The following is a 24,285-nucleotide window of genomic DNA, read 5'->3' on the forward strand; positions in this document are numbered from 1 at the left end:
CCACAGTTGATAAATTGTAGTCACAAATACTTATTTCACATAGTGAGGATTTTTTTTAATGACCTTCACAAAGTCACAGAAATGACCAGAATAAGGAAATTGAATTTTCAGAGGCATCATAAGATTTTTAGTTCCAGGTCTCAACAATGCAACTCTATCAAATACTTTTAAATTCAAATTAGCATGAACACAGTTTGCTGTAAAGATGAAGTCTGCAAATAATATGCTCCATCCACATTGAGGGAAGAGACCATATGCAGGTGTCTTAGGGTCACATGTACTAGGGTCACATTAGTAGCCCAACAGTTGCGGAAGAAACTCTTCTACAAATAGAATTTGTCTATGTAGAATTCAGCTTTATTCTAGACTTTTCAGCTACAATTGGCAGCACAATAAACTGGATTAACATTTGAATCCCAGAAATAGTATGTAAGAATATTTAAGAAAGTAGTGTTAACTAATAAAGAAAATTCTTTTTAAAAACCATGCATATGCTAATTTAAAATACCTAAGTTGTTATCACAATTGGCCAAATAATTAGAGTTAAATACAGAAAAAAAAGTTCTTTAAAATAGAATTATACTCTGACTAAAAAAATAATGCACATTATAAAACATAAGATACTTCTCCATTTTCCACAGCTTCAATAAATTTAGGATACAGCTGAGTAACTTGAAAGATACAAAATTCTCCAAACGCCAGATGCTGCTGCTGTTTCCCATAGTTGATGAAAGTACTAGGAACAAGGAATACCAATGTGGACCTGTTTATTGTGACTGGAACACCCTCAGGGCCGTTCTGAAAGACCTACTAACTAGGCCCCACTTCCCTCTCCCTGAATCTGTCTGGGAGGGAAAATGTTTTGGAATTCAGCTATAATAACTTTATCTTAGAGAACCTCCTGAGATGGATTATCCCTCTGTTTTGTGTCCTTCCAGTTCCTTATCTCCACATTGCTCTATGATTTCTTTCCCCTGTCCAGACTCCCCCTCTCATTCTTCTCACATTTGTCAGTTAGGTCTTCTAGAACCCTGTTCCATGGTAAATAGACTTGCATTCATCCTCAGCCTGGACCGTGAACAGTCACCCCACATCCCGCCTTCGCTCAAACTCGGCTCTTGTTGTCTCCCACCTCCCCCAGGGCAGTGCAGGGCGCTCTAGTTCCCAGTGCCTTGAGCCTCCTCCCCAGGTGAGGCCGTGCTCTCCGGGTTCTCACAGTGACCTGCTGGCCATCACTCTTCTGCCCTCTTGTAAAGCTTCTCCTCTGACATCCATGCCAGTCACCTCTACTTTGTCACTGACTTCTGCCAGTCTCCCCAGTCACTGTGACCTGTGAATTGAAAATTGTTATCACCTTGACATTTTGAGTCCTGCTGCTCTCCTGAGCGACTTCAATGTTGATGTGGAGGAGCACCTCGTGCTCAAAATTTTCATTTCTCAAACATTTCTTTTCCACTGTATTCAACTTCTTCCCTGTCAACCCCTTCCTTCTTGAAAACACTCTTAATGACCTCTAACACTTACATCTTAAGGTTTAAATGTCCTCTCCTCCAAATATGACCACGTATCTTTTCAGCTTGTTCAGCTATTCTACTTTCATTTGTTTGACAGCATAGAGACTTCTAAAGACCTGGAGACCTCTTACTATTTGTACCTTCTTGTATTCAGTCACCTCCATACCCAGCTTAGTTATCCCAATTCATCACTTCTTTTACTATATACTATCAAATCCCTTTCACTATTTTTCTTACATGGTACCCTCACTTTCCGATTTGGGATCAAACTGTTTGCCTTCTTGGTGCCTGTATCTTGGCTCCTCACACTACTGAAGAATATTCCAAAACCTCACATATTGGATACACAAAAGTAATGGTAATTATTATTGATCATACCATCAATATGACCTCTTGGTCCAGCCATGCTTAGCACTTTTCAGTTATTTTTAATGCAGATACTGTGCTTTCTCTTGTCCCTAGAGTTTGCCCCTGCTGTTCCCTCTGCTGGGTACCATGTTCTTTGAGGTCTCAGCGCAGGTGACGGTTCCTCACAAGCCTATATCAGTTTGCCCTCCAATGATAACACATTACTTCCTATGTTCGCAGTTATATTTGTACATTATATCTATGAAACAGGATTGTAGTTGCCTGGTTTGTTGCTCCTGTGACTTACTGGGTTCTAAACTCTAAAGGAAGAGACTATGTTGGCTTGTTGAGATCTGCAGCTCCAGCTCACAGCTCAGTATATAGCAAATGCCAGACACCACTTGTTGGATTAATGTAGAAGTGTTCTTATACATTAACTTGATTCTGTAATGCAAGTGGAAATATATGGCTTCAAGAAATAAGGTTAATCTGAATTAAATAATATTGGAGAAATAAGAAAGCCAAAGGCACATGTTAACTGGGGCACAAAAAAGTTGATGGGAGAGTAAAGAGGAAGAATACTCCTAAAATATATGACAAAAATGGGGGGGGGGGGAGTTCCAGAAAGAGAAAAGTAAATTGTGAAGTATAATAGTTATGTATTCTAAAGTTCATATTCTAAGTCTTATTTGTATATTATAAATTATATATTTGAAATTCTTTTTATTTATGTATGCCAAAGTTTTGAATTTCTATGTATAGCTACCACATAACAAGGTGTGTGTATGTGTGTATATATATATTTATTATAACATTTAAAATTACTCACAAACCCGCTGGTGTGACTCAGTGGTCAAGCACTGACCCATGCACCAAAGGGTCGCCAGTTCAATTCCCGGTCAGGGCACATGCCCAGGTTGTGGGCCTGATCCCCAGTGTGGGGCATGCAGGAGGCAGCCAGGTGATGTTCTCTCTCATCATCGATATTTCAATCTCTCTCTCCCTTTCCCTTCCTTTCTCTCTAAAATCAATAAAGAAAAGTTATTAAAGAATTACTTATAATTTTTTAGGATCACATCAGAATAAAAGTCAGAACACCTATTTGGAAATGTGGACAAAGGTCCGTCTCACCTTTCCCGGGCTCAGAGCCACCAACTTTAGTGTAAATGATGCTAATCCATCAAATAGTCAATCCAGTTATGTTAAATAAATGACATAAAACAACTTAGCTATGTGGCATACTATTTTGATTGAATTCCATAGATTTAGAACAGGTCTAAAATTGCCTGGCTCCACCTAATTCCTTTCAAGTGAATTGAAGATTCTAAACAACTGTGAAAGATAAGCCTGGTAAATGATACCTCAACCCTCAATTGTTAGAAAGAATTCTAACCAGCTAGCCAGGATTTTCTTCAAAAGAAAAAAAAATGTTTGACACAGGAGGTTATATATTTTTTTATACTTCCTTTTCTGTATATAACTTTACTTTAAAGAAATCTCTGCCATTTTGTAGTGCTCATCTGTAGAGAAAAAAGATTTGATAACTTCATCCTTTCCTGAATTTCAGCTGAACACATTTTCTTTGTTTCAGATGTCTTAAAGTAATATAGCTTGGTCAATATTAAATTTGATTCAGCAAATATATTTATGCAGCACATAATAATGAAATAAAAACCACTCAGTCAGTATGCTTTCACCTCCGTTTTTTTCATAAACATAGTATTATTGCAAGACAGAAGAACATGACTTCTAAATACATGTAAATTCTCCCTAAAACTTCGGAGATGAATAATTCTGGGTTACATAAGGATGATCAAACAAGGCAGTGATTGGGGGGGTAACGGGGGGACACTATCTGAGGAGCTGAAAAATTATGATTCCCAGATGAAAATAATTAAAATTTTTTTTCGGCTCTGCACTGTGCCACAGTATCGTGTTCTTTGGTCCCTTTTCATAACAAAATAAATGCTTCACAGGGCTCATTTTCAGAACATATGAAACTCCCAACTAACCTATACTATTATTCAGGTAGGGTTGGCATCATGAAGATTTGGAAACAGGTATTAGATGTTCTGGCATGGTAATTGCACAAGCTGTCATTCTCTTCAGTGTTTTTAAAAACATGGGAGCCTGGTGTTTGTTTAGTGACATGCAGCTAGAGAGTAAAATATTGTGGTTTTTTTTATCAGTTCATTCAGGGTATCTTCAATTAGGATGCTAGGAAGTACCATGAGAAAAAAATTAAACTACAGTCACCTGAAAGAGAAATTGGAGTTTAATAATTATCTTATTGTTTTGTAAATTTAGGGCATGAGAGATATCATAAAGCAGAGATTTTATGACATATGATGAAAAACAGTCAGTACTGTTTAGCTGTTTATATTAGATTAGCTTAGTGAATTACTACTGATTCTGGAAATAAGATGTCATTTGGTAAAGAATACATAGTGAAGATAAAGTGTTCCATTATGCCTGGAGTCTAATTTCAATCTTAAAAAAATCACAAATTTCAAGGCAAACATAAAACCACATTAATAAAATCAGAGTAAAAGCTTTGTCATTTTTGTGAAGAAGTTTCAACAAATACTATGTCCATAAATTGGACTTAAATAAAAGTCAAAGGAATCCAGTTTCTTTCTTCTTTCTTTCTTTCTTTCTTTCTTTCTTTCTTTCTTTCTTTCTTTCTTTCTTTCTTTCTTTCTTTCTTTTTTAATTTTATTTTTGTTACAGATGTTTCTCCTTTTTTACCCCATTGACACCTTCCTCCCCGCCCCATCCCCGGCTTTGTTGTCCATGTCCATTGGTTATACATACATGCATATAAGTTCTGTGGTTTATCTCTTCCCATTCCCCACTAACCCCTCTTCTGAGGGTTGTCAGTCTGTACCCTACTTCCGTGTTTCTGGGTCTACCCTATTCCTCAGACTGTTATATTCATTTTATTCTATATTTAAGTGAGATCATGTGGTATTTGTCTTTTTCTGCTTGGCTTGTTTCACTTAGGATAATACTTTCTAGGTCCCTCCATGTCATCTCAAAGGATAAGAGATCTTTCTTTCTTACAGCTGCATAGTACTCCATTGTGTATATGTACCAGCTTTTTTATCCATTCGTATACTGATGGACACTTGGGCTGTTTCCAGATCTTCGCTTTTGTAAATAGTGCTGCTATGAACATAGGGGTACATATATTCTTCCTGATTGGTGTTTCAGGCTTCTTAGGGTATATTCCTAGAATCGGGATCACTGGGTCAAATGAAAGTTCAATTTTTAATTTTCTGAGGTAACACCATATTGTTTTCCATAGTGGCTGCACCAGTCTGCATTCCCATCAGCAGTGTATTAGAGTCCCCTTTTCTCCACACCCTCGCCAGCACTTGTTTGATGATTTGTTGATGGCAGCCATTCTGACAGGTGTGAGGTGATACCTCATTGTTGTTTTAATTTGCATCTCTGATGATTAGTGATGTTGAGCATTTCTTCATGTGTCTCTTGGTCATTTGTATGTCCTGTTTGGAGAGGTGTCTATTCAGCTCCTCTGCCCATTTTCTAATTGGGTTATTTGTCTTCCTTTTGTTGAGTTGTATTAGTACTCTATATATTTTGGAAATTAACCCCTTATCTGATGTGTCATTGACAATGATGTTCTCTCATACAGTGGGTTATGTGGCATGTATCTTCAAGATTATTGGAAGTAGTTCTTCCCAATTTCTTTATAGTGATAATTCAAAAGCCAAATCTACCTCAATCATACTATATTTCTTTAAAAAAATCATTCAGAATCACAATTATGTGTGCCCATTTTCAGTTTTGGAAAGCTAGTGGGGTCTTCCACATAACTTTCCATAAGAACGTATCAGAGAAATATCTTGAAATCTGAGCATATAGAAAGGTGCAAGTCTCATGGGTACACATTGAAATATAACCCTTTAGCTTCATAAATCCTTATATCTAAAATATTTCAATTATGAAATATTTGAATACTGTTAATACTTTCTTAAGTTAAAAAATCAAATATGAAAGATCAGATATGTCTACTTTAACAAAGCTTCTGTTTTCTGTTTGGATTTTGATTCCGTAACAAAATGTTGAAAATCCCCATTGTTATGTTCTCTTTAATGCACTGTAAATACTCAAGAATACTAGAAAATGAGTGGTTGATCAGCAAAGCTAATGTCTAACTGGCATCTGGGACCAGCTGTTCTGTGAATGGCTCATAACTCAAGGAAATATTCCTGGAAAATTCTTATAAAATGAAGTCTTATTTGACTAAAGTAAGTCTTTCCCCTATGTTTAGGAGTTATTTTATTCCTAAGAGTGACTTTTTTTTCCTTTAAATTTGTTTTATTTCCTTGTTTTTATAGGACATAGTAACACAAATATATATACACAGGTAATGGGACACTTGTAATGAGAAAGTATTGGTAATATTCACCACTCACACAGATCCCTGAATATACATCCATCCAGAGGTGTGTCATCATGTCACCAGGTGTCAACTTGCTCCTTGGTTATCATTTTATTATAGCTGATGCAATAGTGAAACACAGCTAGAGAGATTTCAGACTAACCCCCTCTGCTCCCACAACTTCCTGTGTGCAGGGAGTGATTTCCATCTGTGTGGCAAGCTGAACCCTCCTCAGAGTATCAGGGGGTACATACATGGACCCCCCCCCCCAGAGAAGCAAGCTAGTGTCAGAGTTGGTACATAAAGGAGCTCCTAATTCCTCCTGAGGATTGTGACCAGGGAACTAGGTAGAATTCAACAAGGGTCATTTACAGAAGTAAAGAAAGGAAGATGCAAGGAGTAAAGAGGACCTCCATTCTCATTCCAAACATAATTGAACAACAGTTGAAAGCAGGGGATGTCTGTGGACAGAAGTCAAATTGAGATATAGACTTCTTAACACAAATGTGACAAGTCCATAATTACCTTAGATTTCTGAACCGGGAACAAATTTCTGGTTAACTTCTAAATCTACTAGAATACCTATCTATACCCTAAGAGTTATTATCTTTGAAGGTGATTCTAATGAGGAAACTAATAATTTGAACAAAAACAAACATAATTTGTTGCAATAGTTCTCCTAATAAGCATAGTAGTAACAGTAGTTGTGGTTATATATTAAGTACCCACAATATGCCAAAAACAGAGCTAAGTATTTCATCTTCCCAAAAAATCCAGTAGGTAAAAGTGAATACTCCCATTATTCCTGTTTTAGTCCTTGAAGAATGAGAAACTCAGAGTGGTTAAGTAACATTTCCAAGATCAGACAGTCAAATTCAGAGCATAAAAGTCCAGAGTTTCCACTCTTAAAAACTTACTACTCCCTTAGTGGCCCAAGAACATATCATTTCTTCTCAACTTTTCTTCGTCATCCCCCTTGGTACCTGGTTGTCCTGTTTGCTGCCATTCTATATTCAAGGGATTAATTGTCCTTGTCTATAAATAAAATTGCCCTGTAGGTTAAGTGTCATTCTTGTCACTTTCTTTCTCTTTATCAAGCTGTGTCCATTTATCACTTTCCATTGTCTTCTCCACCTGAACACTTCACTCTTTTCATTGATTCCCCTCCCCCTGCCTATCCTTCTCTTTTCTCCCACCTAATTGATTGCCATCTCTCCTATCCTCTCTTTTCTCTGTCCCTGACCTTTCACTCTGACACCTTTCCTTACACACACACACACACACTGAGAGAGGATGGGGTTACCACCATATTAAAAGTAAAGAATGTAAAAATGCAAGCCATGGTCTGAGAGAAAATATTCATTTTACAATTCATATAGCTAACAAAAGATTCATGTCTAGAATATATAAACACCCCCATGAATAAATAAAAGAAAAATTGGACAAATATTTAAATAGATATAGCATTAAAGAAGATATCCAAATGTTTAATAAACAAATTAGAAAATAAACAATATCACTACTCATCAGGATAATATAAATTAAAACCATAGTAAAATACCACTACACATTCACCAGAACAGCTAAAATTGAAAAGACTAAGAATGCCCAGTATTGGTGAGGATACAGAACAAACAGAACTCCTATACAGAATTATTGGGCAATAATAAAAATAAATATTTACCTACCTATGAATCAGAAATTCCACTTCTAGGAATATAACCAAGGGCAATGAGTGCATATGTCCACAAAAAGACCTATATAGCAATGTGTACAGTTACTTTATTCACAATAGCTCCAAACTAAAAACAACCCAATATCCATCAATAAGGGAGCATGGATAAGTAAATTATGATATAGTCAAACAATGGAATTCTACTCTGCAATAAAAAAGAACAAGCAACTGATACGTACACCAACATAATAAATATCAAAAAACACTTTCAGTAATAGAAGCCAGAAAAAGGAGCACATGATATGATTCCTTTTATATAATATCCAAGAGGAAGCAAAACAAACCTTTAGTGATAGAAGTTAGGAGATCGGGGGTGGGATGGGGTGATTACTTACATGGGTGTCTAAATATGTAACAATTTATCTAAATGTATACTTAAAATTTGCAGATTTTATTTCCTGCATATTATACCAACACAAAAAGGTGGTTGTTGTTGTTGTTTTAAGTAAATGTATAGAAAACTATTCAGGAGACAAATACAGAAAGCTTTGGCATTTCAAATTAATTCCTTGCCAGTTTAATAACATTTAAAACCATTAATAGATGCCCCTCTTACTTCAGTGAAAGTCAATAAATAGCCATGAGGCCTGAGTTCATCTTACTCTACATGGAAAATTAACTGGTACATGAATTGAAGGTTCTCAGCATCCCAGGTCTCACAATTCTGTTTTCTGATCATTGATAGGTTCCAAAGGCTGCTAAATCCCAACGCACACAACTTAAAACCTTAGGCATATTCAAAGAGAACTGTTAAATAGAGTGCATTTGAACACATTCACAATGCCTGGTAAAAACCCAAAGTATAATTATGAAAGTGTTCATTTTTAAAAGCTCTCTTGAATTCAGTCTCTTGACCCAAACATTTCATAATGAAGCTAATAACTGCCTTTCAGAACATTCATTTTTGTAGGCCAAAGCTCCCTACAGAAACCAGTTCCGACGGGACCCCGGCGAGGCTTCCTAAAGGGACGGCACGAGTCTCTGAACCACTGCCTGACACTTGACAGAGCCGGTGTCTGACGCACTGCTGTGCCAGAAGAAAGCCAAAAGTTATGATGTTAATAAAGTAAGAAAAATAAATCCAAAGGCCATCCAAGATTTACAATTGCCAATGTCTCTGTGTAGGTTGACAATGGGACCTGGGGGCATACCAACCTTTAATAATGCGGATCTGAGCTATAGACAACTCTAGCTGAAATAGTCTAAATTTCCCACTAGTTCTTTCTGATAGATTTGAAGAAAGTTGAGGTTCTTGGTTAAGTGAAATGGCTACAGAATATAACCCCTAATTTTACCTTCTATTTCCCCTTTAAAGCTCAGACATTCCAGAAACTTATACTCCTATATTTTCTAGTTCGCAAATACTCAATTTACAAATCATTTTTACTTCCTAAGATAACAGCAATCCTTTTAGTACAACCTGAGTTTTTGTTTTTTATTGATTGGCCATTCTGGTCCCTGGTTTCTCCTGGCTGCCTTCTAGTACAGAAAAGTATCTTGTTTCATTTCTCTAAAGCACAAATTCTCTCCTCCAAAATACTGAATAAGTTGGTAAATGATAAACACAATTTTTCTTACACTTGATTTGTAGATTCTTGATGAGGAAGGAAAAAACTTTGAACCAACAGAAGTGCCATTATACAGACAGTTCTGAACCTCTAAGTTCCTTTGCACTTGGAGACTATTTGTTTTCAGCAACATTTTTAAATTTAATTAAATAAGCTTAGCTGTTACCTGAGGTTTTTAATTATACATATTGCCCAACTCCATAGAGATATATTAAATATACTACATCATTTTATTTTTTATATTGCTTTTAGAAAGAGAGGAAGGAAGAGGGAAAGAAACAGAAACATCAATGAGAGAGAAGATCGATTGGCCACCTCCTGCATGGCCCCCACCGGGGATCCGGCTCACAACCTGGGCATGTGCCCTGACCAAGAATTGAACCAGCAACCTCTTGGTGCATGAGTCCACACTCAACCACTGAGCCACACCATCCAGGCTACATCATTTTATTTTAAGGGCACGTGACATAATAATAGTTTAGAATGAGAAATCATGGTTAGCTACTACATTTTTTAAGATACCAAAGTTAATTAAATCCATCACAGGCTTAAATTATTTTATTTTTATTTTAATTATAATTTCTTCTTCAAATATAGCCAAGCAAGATAATGATGCTAAGATAAACCTGCTGTGCAGTAGGGTTAACATCAGGCCTGAGACTGTTATCGTTTAAAAAGTCTGTTTAAAAGGTTGGCCCTTAGCTGGCATCTGGGAATGTGGATTTCAGAAGGGTTCCCACCACTCTCTAAAAAGTGAGTGGCTCACTGTGCCTAAACTGTGCAAGAGACGTAGTTTATGCTGAACAACTGCTTTTCTACTGGGAATCTGGAATGTATGCACATGCTAGGCAGAGGGTACCTAAGCCCCCAAAACAACTCTGGGCACTGAATCTACTTTTCTTTTTTTGAATTGTTTGTTTTCATTGTGTTAAAAACATTTAATATGAGTTCTATACTCTTGGAAAATTCTTAAATGAACAATAAAATAGTGTTCAGTATAGGCACCATGTTGTCTCTAGAGTTTATCCATTCTGCATAATTGCAACTATATACTCATCAAATAGCAGTTCCCCATTTCCACTATATTCAGTCCCTGGCAACTACCATTCTACTCTGTTTCCATGAGTTTGGCTATTTTGGATAACTCATGTAAGCAATGATTCATCAGGCTTCCCTGTTAGAATGTTTCCCCGCTGAACACATTTCGCATGTGTTGTCACAACTGATTTCTAGGGGAATTAAGTACATCCTTTCTGATTCTGCTAGGAGAGGGGACTCTGGGAAACTTGTGTCTGGATTCTTCCAGATTTTGCCCCATGGGCCTTTATCTTTCCTGATTTTGTTTTGTATTACTGTGCTGTAGTAAATCCTAGCCATAAATATGACTGGTTGCTGGATCCTGGGAGCTCTCCTAGTAAACCATGGAACCTCAGGGTGGTCTTGATAACTCCCGACACACCTGGTATTTGTGAACTCTGCCCTCTACACAGATAAATGGTAGTGGTATTGATCTCAAAGGGAGAGAAGATTGGTTTTTGAGACAGTAGTTTCCAACAAACATTCAGGTCAAGCTTTCATAGCAAATTCTCACCTGCTTCAGTGTATCTGATCAATAGGTACACATTCTTCTTTGTATGCATGGTTCATTCAAAAAACAAAAACAAACACCAACATATAGCTCCTCTTTCCATTGCTTCAAAGTAAGAATGTGTTGTCTTTTTATTTACCTAGTAGTAATTTCTTCATACCTTTTAATAACATAGGTCTTTTTAACTTGTCTGTAACAATTCAAACAGCTAAACTCAATATCTTAAATAACAGTTATTGGCCAAGTTTCTTCTGTTCACAACTTTCCTAACATCCTTTAGAAAAACCCAAAAGTAACTTTTTCTAGACATGACTTGAACTTGGCAGAGAATGTATTTACAACATATAAATTATTTTGTCCTTATTGTCTTAGAAAATGTTCAAGAGTCTGTCCAAGTATGGGCTACTAGCTTCCTCTTCTTTCTTTTATATCCATGTATCTTAAAAATGCAGCTGGCCAAAAGAACAAATAATGCATGTGCCCACTATCCTCAGTTTCTTTCATAGTTGTTTACCTGGTGGCTATAAGTGAGTGAAAACATTGGTAAACAGGACCAAAAGAATAAACACACAAATACTCTGCAAAGCAGGAAGTACATATGGATACATAACTGTGTATCAGTCTTCTATACCCAAAATAAGACCGTCTGGTGCTGGGAACTGAAGCAGTATTCTGGTAACCAATACCTCAAAGTGTCAAAGGCCAAATTATTAGGTTCATGAATATAATTGCATATTTCCTTTGATTCTAATTACAATACAATCTATTCTTGATTCCAAATTCACTTTTCACCAATGAACATTGCCTAAACTGTTTCCAGATATTGTACGCCTACATGATTTGTCCATTAGTTCTCATTTGTTAAGAATTTTCTATTAAATTACATATGACTAATATTAATTCCATAAGTCAAAGTCCCCTTTCCCAAATGCTTATTATTCTTCACCAATACTTTTCAACTCCACATAAAACATTTTAACTATAACATTTACTCCTGCAAAGGTAGTGATGTTACCTGAGAAAAATCACCCTTCTTTCTTTTGGTTCTAGCAACTCCATTTTCCTCCCATACAAGTCAAACAATGAGCCACAAAATCTCAAAAGACCACAGAAAGCAATCACCATTCAAAACATAAAATGCGGAAATGTCGCCCAAGGGCACTCACCCACTAGAGTCTGCAGAAGTGATAGCAATCAGAGGCAGAATCTTCAGGGGGAGGCTGGTCGGTCTTTGAATGTTCTCTGATTCACTTTTCAAGTCAGCTTGTTCCAACTGTCTGAAGGCAAGAGGGGGAAGCTGAACATTGCGGCATGAGAGTCTCCGTACAAGATAGGGTTCCATGCCTCGGAAAGGGTTTTCCTCTTCATTACTGGAATGCAGTGTTTCCTCGGAGGCCTAAGGCAAAAGTCCAAGAAAGTACATGTAATCAACAAAAGTCCTGTTATTTATCATTACATGATGGCTTCATACTTTCAGAGAAAGAAGGTAAGAGGAAGTTATACATGAAAAATGCTAACTAGAAAACGATGACATTGCCCTGGCCAGTTTGGCTCAGCGGTTAAAGCGTCGGCCTGCGGTCCGGAAAACGATGACGTTAACAGAACTATATTTGCTGAAAAGATTAGAAGTAATTACCAAAATCTAGATTTATTTTTTAAACAGTAAATTAGTTCACCAGTACATTTAGAATGGCTCACTTGTTATAGTTAACTAAACTCTTCAATAATCTTAGAACTTACAAGCTTTGTGCTTAAATTCTATAAAATAGAGAGTAAATCAAAATATGTTTCTACCTTCTATGAAATCAACTGCAAAAAATTTACCCTAATATATATATAGACATATGACATACCTAATTGCACATGCCTGAAGAGAGAAGAAGAAAATGAGTCATCTTTTTTTCTTCTTACTTAGGACCATATTTGTAATACATATTTTCTTGTGTTACATGTTACTTGAATATTCTTTGCAAAGGTTTACAATAAAACTGTGTGAGGAGAATTAAAAAAAAAAAAAAAAGAATATCTGAGGACTCCATAGAATATTATGTAAATCACAGCTAAATTTTGCAAATTTGATCCATGTTATCTACATGCCAGAGCAAGTCAAGAATAAAGTATAAATTTTGATAATCTGATTCTACTTGAAAATATATATATAATGCTATATGAGCAATAACTATTTTCAAGTGGTTGAAAAGTCTTCTCTTGCAACATTGATTACATCCATATGCTCAGAATGATAGTCACCAAATGTTATCAGATAGTATGCTGGGTTTCAGAATCCTTGCCTCACCACTTTGCTAGTTGTGTGCTTAGAGTGTTTCTTAATCTCCCTAAGTTTTCTGCTTCTTTATTATAAAAATGGGAATAATACTTACCCACAAGAATGAAATGAGATCATGCATGGAATGTGTATAGCTCAGTGCGCGTGCTGTGTGGTAAGTCATCATGAATGGCAATTTACTTTCCTTTTGAGTTTTACTGGTGAAGAAACTAGCCCAGGGAGGCAAAATACTTTCCCCCAAAGTGTACTGACTTTGTAGAGTCCAAACCTAGTTTAGAATCTTTGCTGCACTCCTTTTTATACTATAATCTTTTGGCAAGTAACTTAGGCTCACCAAGGTTGGTTTTAGATCTGAACAGTGAAGATAATAATATATACTTCTCAAGTTCATCGTCTGGAGAAGAAATATGAAGTATGTCAAGCACCAATATTTGGCACCGAGTTTTCACTCAACAAAATAGTAGCTTTTATTATTATAATCCAGGCTATTCCCTTTATCGTTTTGTAGCATTATGCTGTCTTTGATGCTTCACTTACCCATACTGCTTTACAAATAGGAAAAGTGGTATCTTTTTCTGATTTATATATTGAAAACTGTGAAGGGGTATGCAATGGTAGACTCCGCTCAGCCTTGGATTTTACTGTCTAATTTTCTGGATAAATAGGATAAAAGAAGGGCACCCAGAAGGCAAAGAAGAGGTCAAAGCTAAAAACAAAATTTATTTATTTCAAATCCTAAATATAACGATCTAGATTCTGAGAACCTATGTTTTGAGAAATCTACCTGCTTTGTAAACAACATTAATAACAACAAGAATAATGGCTTATAAAAGGAGGAAATCTGCAATGTGACAATAGGGATGGACTTTGAGGGCAGTATGCTAAGTGAAATAAGTCAGACAGAGAAAAACAAATTCTGTGTGATCTCACTTATATAACAATCTAAAAAAATAAAATAAACACTCATAAAAATTTTTTTAAAAAAAGAGAAATCAGATTTGTGGTTACCAGAAGTAGGGAAGGCAGGAGGGGAAAGTGGATGAAGATTGTCAAAAGGTACAAACTTCCAATGATAAGATAAATTAACAGTTGGGATGTAATATACTACATGATAACTTTAATTAACATTGTTGTATGGTATATATAAAAGTTGTTCAGAATGTAAATCCTAACAGTCTAATCACAAGAAAAATAATATTTTCTTCTTCTATTTATTTAAATAAAAAAAAAACATTTTTTTCATCTCACGGTATTTGTAAGTCAAATCATTGTGCTGATACACCTTAAACATACACTGTTGTTATCAGTTATACCTCAATAAAACGGGAAGAAATTAAATAATAATAATGAGTACATTTATTGAAACCTTATTAAATGGTGCTGTGTTTTACATATACTATCTCATTTAAACTTCACTGAAATCCTCCGAGTTAGGTCCTATTACTTTTCAATTTTTACACATAAAGAAACAGAGGCCTGTAAAACAGCATGCCTTGGTCACCAGCCACTGAGAGCCCCATGTCTGGGAAAGCACCCCAGTCCCAAGCAAGCCAGGATAGTTGATAACTAGAAAGTTGAGATCCAAACTCAAATCCCTTTTAGTTAAAACTGGAGCTAAGAACCACTATTCTGCACTACCTCTAGCAAGTATGGTCTCTGGCAGGGTGCGGATTACTAGAAAAGAATAGGGCAGTAATTGATCATACCTTAATAAGCCTCACATTTTCATTTTAAAATATAGCAGAACGGAGACCAGGGCGGCCCTACATCAACATTGGAAATTAATTATAATCCTTGTAGAATGAATCAGGAGAGAGATTCAAGGCCTGACTCTGCCACTAATTACTTAGGTGGTGCTAAGAAGTCATTTAACCTTTGTGGGCTTTTATTTCCTTAGACATAAAATCAAAAGGTTGTACAAAATGAAACTTAAGACCAGTTCCAGTTCTGATATGCTCCGAGTTTTACAATAGCCAAAGGCAAAATTGATGTTTAGTGACCTGGCAAATATAGAAAGTAAGGACAAAATGTACACACGTGACATTCTTAGCTTTCGGCCTGAGAAAGTGAGCCTCTGTGCATGGACTCTGTGTATTCACCTAAGGACAGAACTGTAAACTGAACCCACACTCTTGGATTGCTACCAGGTCATAATTTGCCTCACACATTTCTCCAGAGAAGTTAATGACTTAAGGGTGAAGATGCCCTTCTTCAGGATAAACATGAAAAAGAAGAGCAAAGGATGAGTCTAGCCGAGCTAAGCACTGACTGTACATCACCAAAGTTAACTGCTCACTCTGGCAATAGCATTGCAACTGCAGAAATGTTTCATATAACCCTGGTTACCTGATAAAAGACTTAATGTTTGTGACATTCTCTTTTGGATAAAACCACCTCAAGAAGTACCATTTTTGAGAGAACAACCTCTATTAAAAATAAAGTGCAGTGTTTTTATCCTGACTACAAAAAATGATGAAGCAGTAGATGTCTATATCCTAACATTTCTAATCAAAACCAGTATAAGTGGCTTTTTAAAAAATCCTGATCAATATGTACCAATTATATTTCAAAAATAAATGGAACAACTTCATCAGGTACAAGGCAGGATGTTAAATAGCCTTACTTTGGAAAGAATTGTGAAACGGAGCACCAAGGCAATGTGTATAATATGTTATTGCTGGAAAAATGGATTTTTTGCAAGGAGTTGAAGAAAACAACAGTATTTATAATATCTTTAAGCCATTTTTTTCTCAAAATGTGATGCTCGAACCCCCTGCATGAGAATTACAGAAGGTGTTGCTAAAATCCAGACTCCCAGGCCCTATTCTAGATCTGCCTAATCAGAATCTCCATTATTAAGGCTTGGGAATCTGAATAAGTCACCAGGGTGATTCTTATGTAAACTAAAAATTTGGGAACTCAGGGTTTGATGTTCTAGGCATAGTCTAATATGATTGTTTGGCAAAGATCCAACCACAGAGATGTTCCTGCAACTTATTTGAAACAATGAATAACTGGATGTAAGCTCATTGTATTGAGGAACTGGCTTACTGAATTTTCATGTATCATGTTATGAAGTACTAAGAGTTGTTTAAAAATGCAGAATATGTGATTATGTTCATGATATAATATTGAGTGGGAAAAACAGACTACAAAGTGATCTCATTTGTCTAAAATTAAACTAAACAAAAAACTAACATATTCATAGAAAAATTCTGGAATAACAAATTTGAATTCTTTAAAATAACTTTCTGATAATAATAATTTTGGTGGTAATGTTCACATTTTTGCTTATTACTATTTTATATATTCTTTGTTAAAGTGTATTCTTTTTAGATAAAAAGTTAAATAAAAAACATAATGATAAAATGGAACAACATTCAAGTTGCTATTGATGGGACTCAGAAATATTTCTAATTCAGTTTCAAGATGTGCAATATCAAAAGAGAAAAAATATTTGAATGAGTTTAATGCAAACCTGTTAACTTGTAATAAAATATAAATTCTCTTTAATAATTAACCAATTTATTAGGAGTTTACAGAAAAATAACTTCAGTGTAATTCTTTTCACTGTTAGGACCAATACCTCTCTAAAAGGTATACCTAAATAAAGCAATTCCACAATAATTGACAGTTAAAATGGATAATTATTTAATATATATTATTATTATCATTATTGTTTTATTTGTTTACTTTAGATTCTTTGTGAGGTATTTAATTAATCCCTTTATTCTCTTTTTTATTATCTCAAAGCAGTTAGCAAACGACTTAACAAGGCCTTGAGTGCAGGGACATACCCACGACTTCTGTTAAATAAATTACTGTGGTTGCTGATAATTTCACATTTGTTGATACTTGTTTCTGATGTGTATCTAAAAACAAAATTTTCTATAGAGGAATTGTCTTAAAAAATTTCTATCTAGGCACACAGGCAGACCACATTTCCAGACACATTTTCAGGTAGATGTAGATATAGCAATGATGTTACATTTTATGCAACGAATTATAAGCCAAGGGAACGTGTGCTGCTATACCTGAGTATAGTCCCTCATTTCTCTCCCCTTATGATGAAACCCTTTGCCCTATATTGAAGATGGTGGATAAAAAAAGATGAAAGAAGTCATGGTTCCTAAATAACTATTCAGAGTCAACAATCCAAAACAATTGGGGCCCTGGACAAGTGGCTCAGTTAGTTGTTATTCCATACACCAAAAAGGCTGCATGCTTTCGATTCCTGGTCAGGGCACAGACCTAGGATGCAGGTTCGATCCCCAGTCAGGGTGCATATAGGAGGTAACCAACTGATGTTTCTCCCCCACATGGATGTTTCTCTCTCCCTCTCTCTCAAATTAATAGAAACATATCCTCGGGAAAGGATTTTTTAAAAAATTGGTACTACATGAGCCACAAATAATTTACCATCATCATGAGCCACTAAATTTTGGGGTTTCCTTGTTGCAGCTAGTACTCTGTTATATGTATAATCACATCTCTGTTTTTTTAGTTCAAATGAATTAGGCACTGCCTTTCTCATAAGTATTTCAGTCCATTTGGTGAGAAAAGCAATCACCAGTGTGTGATAAGAGCTGTAAGAGAGGACTGAGGACTCCTTAGGAGGGCATAGGTAGGGTGATCACTTTTGTGAGAGAAAGGGGATGCGAGCAAGAAGTGACTTCAATAAAAAGAAGAAAACTTGGACTGTCTCAGGCAACCTAAAATACATGATACCTCAAAAATCAGTTATTTCCTCTTGTTTCCTGCATGATTCACCAATCAGTTCTGTTTAGTCTCTTTGCTCAAAGTCGTCTATTAATTTACTCTTAAATCTAGACCTTCTCCAAGTTGCAATCCTCCATTTCTGTTCTCACCCTACACATTGTTGGTCTGAAACCTCCGGAGTTTCTACAGTGAAATCTGAAACTGGCCTCCGTACGTGGAGGACAAGGAGAAACTAAAGAAAGAGGCAGGCCAGTCCAGATTGGTAGGTGGCATGTTTAACAATTGAGGACAATGACAAAGAAAGATTGTTTGGGGCAGCCACAAGAAGAATAGATCTTTGTACCTGCCCCACAGAATCCTAATAGTTTGTATAGAGACCTTAACTGGGTTCAGTCACACGTACCATCCTCACGGTCTCCACAATGGACTGCTTTCCCAAGGCTGTGTCCTTGTAAGTAGCTCCCACTGTCTGTGGCAGGCAGAACTTTCATTCCAAGGACAGGGAGGAGGGTGTGGAACCTCTGATAGCCAGGGCCCAGCTTGAGGGTCAACTGGCACTAATGTTTTTTGGAGGATTTCCTCTAACACACACTCATGTTAAAAATATTATCCAAGACAATAAATACAAATAACGTCTGCCTTTTTATTTATAACCACAAGGCTGCCTTTGACCTGTGTGTGAAGTGATTTGTAGGGAAATGATTTGCTTACATGTCTATTCTCTTTGTTAGCTAGAGCACATTTGGAAGCATGGCAGTGTGCCATGACAACTTTTATACCTCCAACACTCAGCCAGTGCCTGGGACAAAATATGAAGAATAAATATATTTTTTTTTATCCTCACCCAAGGACATATTTTTCCATTTTTTGTTCAGATAGAGTGGGAGGGAGAGAGAGAGAGAGAGAAACATTGACATGAAAGGGACACATCGAGTGGCTGCCACCCGCACAACCAACCAGGGCCAGGGACAAACCGCAATCGAGGTACGTGCCCTTAGCGGGAACAGAACCCGAGTCTCTCTGGACCACAGGCTGACGCTCTAACCACTGAGCCAAACCGGCCAGGGTAAAAAATAAATCTTATTGAAGAAATGAATGAAGAAAATAGACAAAGGACTTAGTTTCTTCCACTGTAAGAAGTTGGGAAATGGAGAAATAATATTCGATATTGTTATTACTCATAATGTTGTATTTGTAACTATTAATATAACTTAGGTACATCACTTAACAATTCTTTTAAAATTCCAAGACATCAGCCACTCAAATTGCTTTGTTCTATCCCCATGTTAAAACTTCTTTCAAATATATATACATCATTTTAAATATTTTCACCTAGCTTTTTTTAATAGAAATAAAAGATTCCAAGTATTCAATGCTCCCAGAGTACATGAGCCATGCAGAGCATTGTAGACGTTAGCATGTTAAATAGTTGCACAGGTTTCCAGGAAGAAGACAGACTGAGCTGAGGATAGGTTGTTATCGTTTCCCATGTCGATTCCCTTTTCCTGTCTAATTAGTTTTCTGTAAAATTATCATTTGAAAAAGCAAAGTTTTCCCGTGCCTGCATATATAGCATAAAGAAGACAATTTCTGAAAACTGAACTAACTCTTTAAGGAATAGGATACAATTTAATAGGTTTCTGTTGCAAAGAATTTAAATCATACTCACAATCTAAAAGTACTATATACCAACAGTAGACATTGTCTATATAGGGTTCTTTTATGTTTCCATGAACATAAACATGGACAATATACTAAAGCAGTAATTGAAAATCTGCCTTAAGATTTTCTAAACCTTATTCTAAATGATTTTCCCCTGATCTCATTACTCATTATATGTGTTTTGTATTAAAATCCAACACTAAGTTTGCCCTAATAATTTTAGAGAAAAGTCACAAGAAGGCAATAAAGATATATGTCTAAATTATTTTCAGATTGAAAAGGACATTATACTGAATTAACACAATACATTTTCAAATGGATATTTGTATAGGATATAGAAAATCACCCTTGCAAAAAATGAATTCCAAATGAAAATGAATTTTTCCACCCCAGGTTAACACAAAAAATAGCAGATAGCTCTCAAATATCCACAAACCATAATCCCAATATAGGCTCTGATTTCAAACTGATTAGAAGAGACAGAAATCACTGAAGTTTCTCTAAAGCCATTTCCTATAACTTACTCATCAAAACTTCTAAACAGTTTATAAGAGAAATAGAAAAAATTTCTCAGTTAGTGAAATTCTACCATATCATCTCATCAAGAAGAAAGTTTGTCTGAAACTATAGGATTTAATTAAACTTCTATAAAGATCACTGTTCCTTTCCTGCGTGACCTTGGAAAATGAAGTAGATTCTATTTTGTTAGCAGAGGAAGGAAAGATGATTTAAGGAAAACATGACTTCTATCAATTATTTATTTCACAATTATATACAGTAATAGAATCATGACTGTAAAAAAAAAAAGAAGCTAAACATTGTTAGTTTGACCACTAAAAATCATGTCTTTCTAGAAAAGTGGGTTAAAACTTAGCTGGCTTATTCTCTCAGTGTGTGAAAAATTTCTCACTCGAGTAATTAGGTGCCAAACCAAAACATTAGGGGAACACAAAGATCTATTGTCTTCATTTTCAAGTTTTCTTTAAATACTAATATCAATAAAAATATTTTTATAAACATAAAAAAAAGCAAAAGTGAACACCATAATTTAAGAGAAGATATATTAATAAACTATGTCTGTAATTCTAGAAAAAACTGACAGAGAGGAAAGGAAAGACAAAGTAATGTTATATTCCCTTTTTATATGGAGGAAGGCAGAAATTGTGCTCTGTCCTCCTGGTTTTGTTGTTCAGATAAGCACAAAGTATTTAATTGATAAACTACGGATCAAAGAATACTATCATTAAGTCTAAATTCAACATTATTGTTGATGGTGAAACATACTGTTTATTATTAATTATTATTATTATCATTATTTTGGTATGTGCCCCTAGAGGGAACCAAACCCAGGACTCTCTGGTCCGCAGGCCGATGCTCCAACCGCTGAGCCAAACCAGCCAGGGCCATACTGTTTATTCTTATTAAAAGAAGTAGTAATACAAGGATGTTCTTCATCACTCCTTTATTCAGCATTATCAATAATATGTATTGTATTACATGTTTTGTACAGGTAACTACTTATTACTCAAAAAAAAACTGCATGAAGAACTGTTGTTACTCCCATTTTACAGATTTGGAAAATAAGGCTTGGGGAGGTTAGTTTGCCACTTAACTCCCACTGTAGAGAGATTACAATGTTACTTAGTAAATGATTAAGCCACGTTTTCAGACTACGTGTACCTGATCCCAAAGCTCATAATTTTAACCCAAATGCAACACTGTCCCCACTTTTCAACAATTACGGTCAATTCAGTAATGTTGGAGATAGAAAAAAGAGGCACAGAATTATGAAAGAAATAAGAAAATTATTATCATTATTTGATCAAATCCTGGTTTAATATAAGAAACAAACAAAAAAAGTAAATTGAAGAAAGAAAAGCTGGGTAAGTTTGTCTGGTTATATATTAAAATATGAAAAGATTTTTCTTTATAAAAATAAAAAACTTGTTAAAACTACAAAGAAAACTGTCTAACTTATAAAAAATAAGTTTACAAATAAGCATAAAAAGACATGGATGGAACCTGTATTAGGAGAACTACATGAATTTCCTAAGATTCGTATAAGCAAGCCTGATATTCCTTGCAATTATTTTCTATGTTTAATATTATTGCAAAAATGAAAACCTTCATTTCCCCCCATTTTTGAGGGTATTATAGAGGCCTTCAACTAGAAGGGAAAAAATGATGAGAATAAAAAGAATATTTTTAAAATAAATAATATGAGGATGGTTGTGCTCTATTACATATAAAATTGTACTATAAAACTACAATAACAGCCCTGGCCAGTTTGGCTCAGCGGTTAGAGCATCAGCCTGCGGTCCGGAGAGACCCGGGTTCGGTTCCCGCTAAGGGCACGTACTTCGGTTGCAGTTTGTCCCCGGCCCTGGTTGGTCAAGCGGGTGGCAGCCACTCGATGTGTCCCTTCACGTCGATGTTTCTCTCTCTCTCTCCCTTCCGATCTCTCCCTCCCACTCTACTATCTGTACAGAAAATGGAAAAATGTCCTCTGGTGAGGATAAAAACAAACAAACAAACAAAAAAACTACAATAACAAAACAGTTTGGTACTTGAAAATAATAAAGAGAGATCAGTGGAACAATACAGAGTTCCTTTAAATATTTCCTATATGAGAATCTAATATGTGTTAAAGGAAAATATTATCAACTAATAGGGAAGAAAAAATTACATAAGTGTTAGGGAAAGTAGTTATTCAAACTATGTAAAATGGAATAAAAAATATTAAACACACAAAAAATAATAAATATTTAAAAAGTAAGCCATAGAGTATTATCAACAAGATGGTTCATATGAAGCTCCAGACCTCAATCCCAAAGAGACACAAACTTAAAAAAAAATAAACAGTCCCAAATGCTTGAATGAGAACTCCAGAAATCAGTTAATTTGCAGTATTCCAAACAGGATCAAAACCAAGAGGAGCCACAATGAAATGAGTAAGAACAGCCATTCATCTCAACTGTGACAGCCCTTTTCCCAAGACAGAATGGCTTGATGCATATGGGATAAAAGCCCAACTCCTGGCTTCCCTTTGGGAGGGAAAGAGAAGAGTGGAATGTACGTCCAATGTCTCATATTTTCAGGATAGCCCAAGAGGGTGGTTTCTGTCTCTCCGGACTCAAGCACTGATGAGGAACCAGAATACTTTGGACGTAGGGGGGCCTCTGAGAACAAAAGAGAGCTCGGAAGTGCTAGGGACTGTGCAGTAAGATAGACAAACACTGGAAAAAAAGAGATTATAAGCTCCTGAAAAAGAAACTGGCCGACCCCACTAACTGAGACATTACATACGTAAGTCCAAGGAAGGTGCATCCCCAAAAAAGTTTTGAGAGGCCACCCCAGAATTTCTAGCCATGCTGGCTGATAAAGGTTCTCACCTCTACAAAGCCAGCTTATAGAAAAATGGTTGTTGTTTTCAAATGTACAAATCCCAGAAATAAATAAATAAATAATAAATAAGGCACGTGAAGAAACAACGTAAAATTAAAAGGCCCATTCAAAAGAACAAAATAAATTTACAGAAATGGACACTAAAGAAATAAAGATCTCTGGCCCTGGCAAGGTGGCTCAGTTGGTTGGAGCATCATCCAATACACTGAAAGGTTGCAGGTTCAATTTCTGGTTAGGGACATACCTAGGTTGTAGACTCGATCCCCAGTCAGGGTGTGCAGATGGGAGGCAACTGATTGATGTTTCTCTCTCATATTGACATCTCTCTCTCTCTCTCTCCCTTCCTCTCTCTAAAACCAACAAACATATCTTCAGGTGAAGATTTTTTAAAAAAGAAAGAAATGAAGATCTCTGAATGACCTGGTTACATACGTATGTATGTGTATATACATATATATATGAACAATTTTCTTTAAAAAGTTCAATGTGCTACAAGAGAACACAGATAAACAAATAAATAAAATCAGAAAAATGTTGTATACATAAAATGTAATATCAACAAAGAAATAAAAACTATGAAAAAGGTTCAAATATTCAAACAAATTCTGTAACTAAAGAACTGAATTGAGCCCTGGCCGGTTTGGCTCAGCGGTTAGAGCGTCGGCCTGCGGTCCGGAGAGACCCAGGTTTGGTTCCCGCTAAGGGCACGTACCTCAATTGCAGTTTGTCCCCAGCCCTGGTTGGGTCGTGTGGGTGGCAACCACTCGATGTGTCGCTTTCACGTCGATGTTTCTCTCTCTCTCTCTCCCTCTCCCTCTATCTGAACAAAAATATCGAAAAATGTCCTCGGGTGAGGATAAAAAAAAAAAAAAAAAAAAAGAACTGAATTGAAATATTTACTAGAGGTATTTAATAATGGCCATAATCAAACAGAAGAAAGAATCTGCTGACTCAAAGACAGGTCTGTTGAAATTACCACATCAGAGAAACAAAAAGGAAAAGAATAAAAAACAAGTGAAGAAATCCTAAGAAACTCATAGGATATCACAAA

General features: G+C 35.9%; 1 protein-coding gene across 1 annotated transcript in view; it reads right to left on the reverse strand.

Annotated features, from left to right (window-relative positions):
- Window positions 1-606: 606 nt before the first annotated feature.
- LOC118641990 (cAMP-specific 3',5'-cyclic phosphodiesterase 4D-like) overlaps window positions 607-24,285 on the reverse strand; it is a 155,596-nt gene continuing 131,917 nt past the window's right edge. Inside the window, exons 2-3 of the mRNA XM_036279672.1 lie at window positions 12,328-12,557; window positions 607-736 (exon numbers count right to left, since the gene is read on the reverse strand). Of these exons, the coding sequence (XP_036135565.1) occupies window positions 607-736; window positions 12,328-12,557 (360 nt within the window). The remainder of the gene's footprint in view (window positions 737-12,327; window positions 12,558-24,285) is intronic.

This window comes from Molossus molossus, unplaced genomic scaffold (assembly GCF_014108415.1).
Source record: "Molossus molossus isolate mMolMol1 unplaced genomic scaffold, mMolMol1.p scaffold_m16_p_3, whole genome shotgun sequence".
Taxonomy (NCBI): Eukaryota; Metazoa; Chordata; class Mammalia; order Chiroptera; family Molossidae; genus Molossus; species Molossus molossus.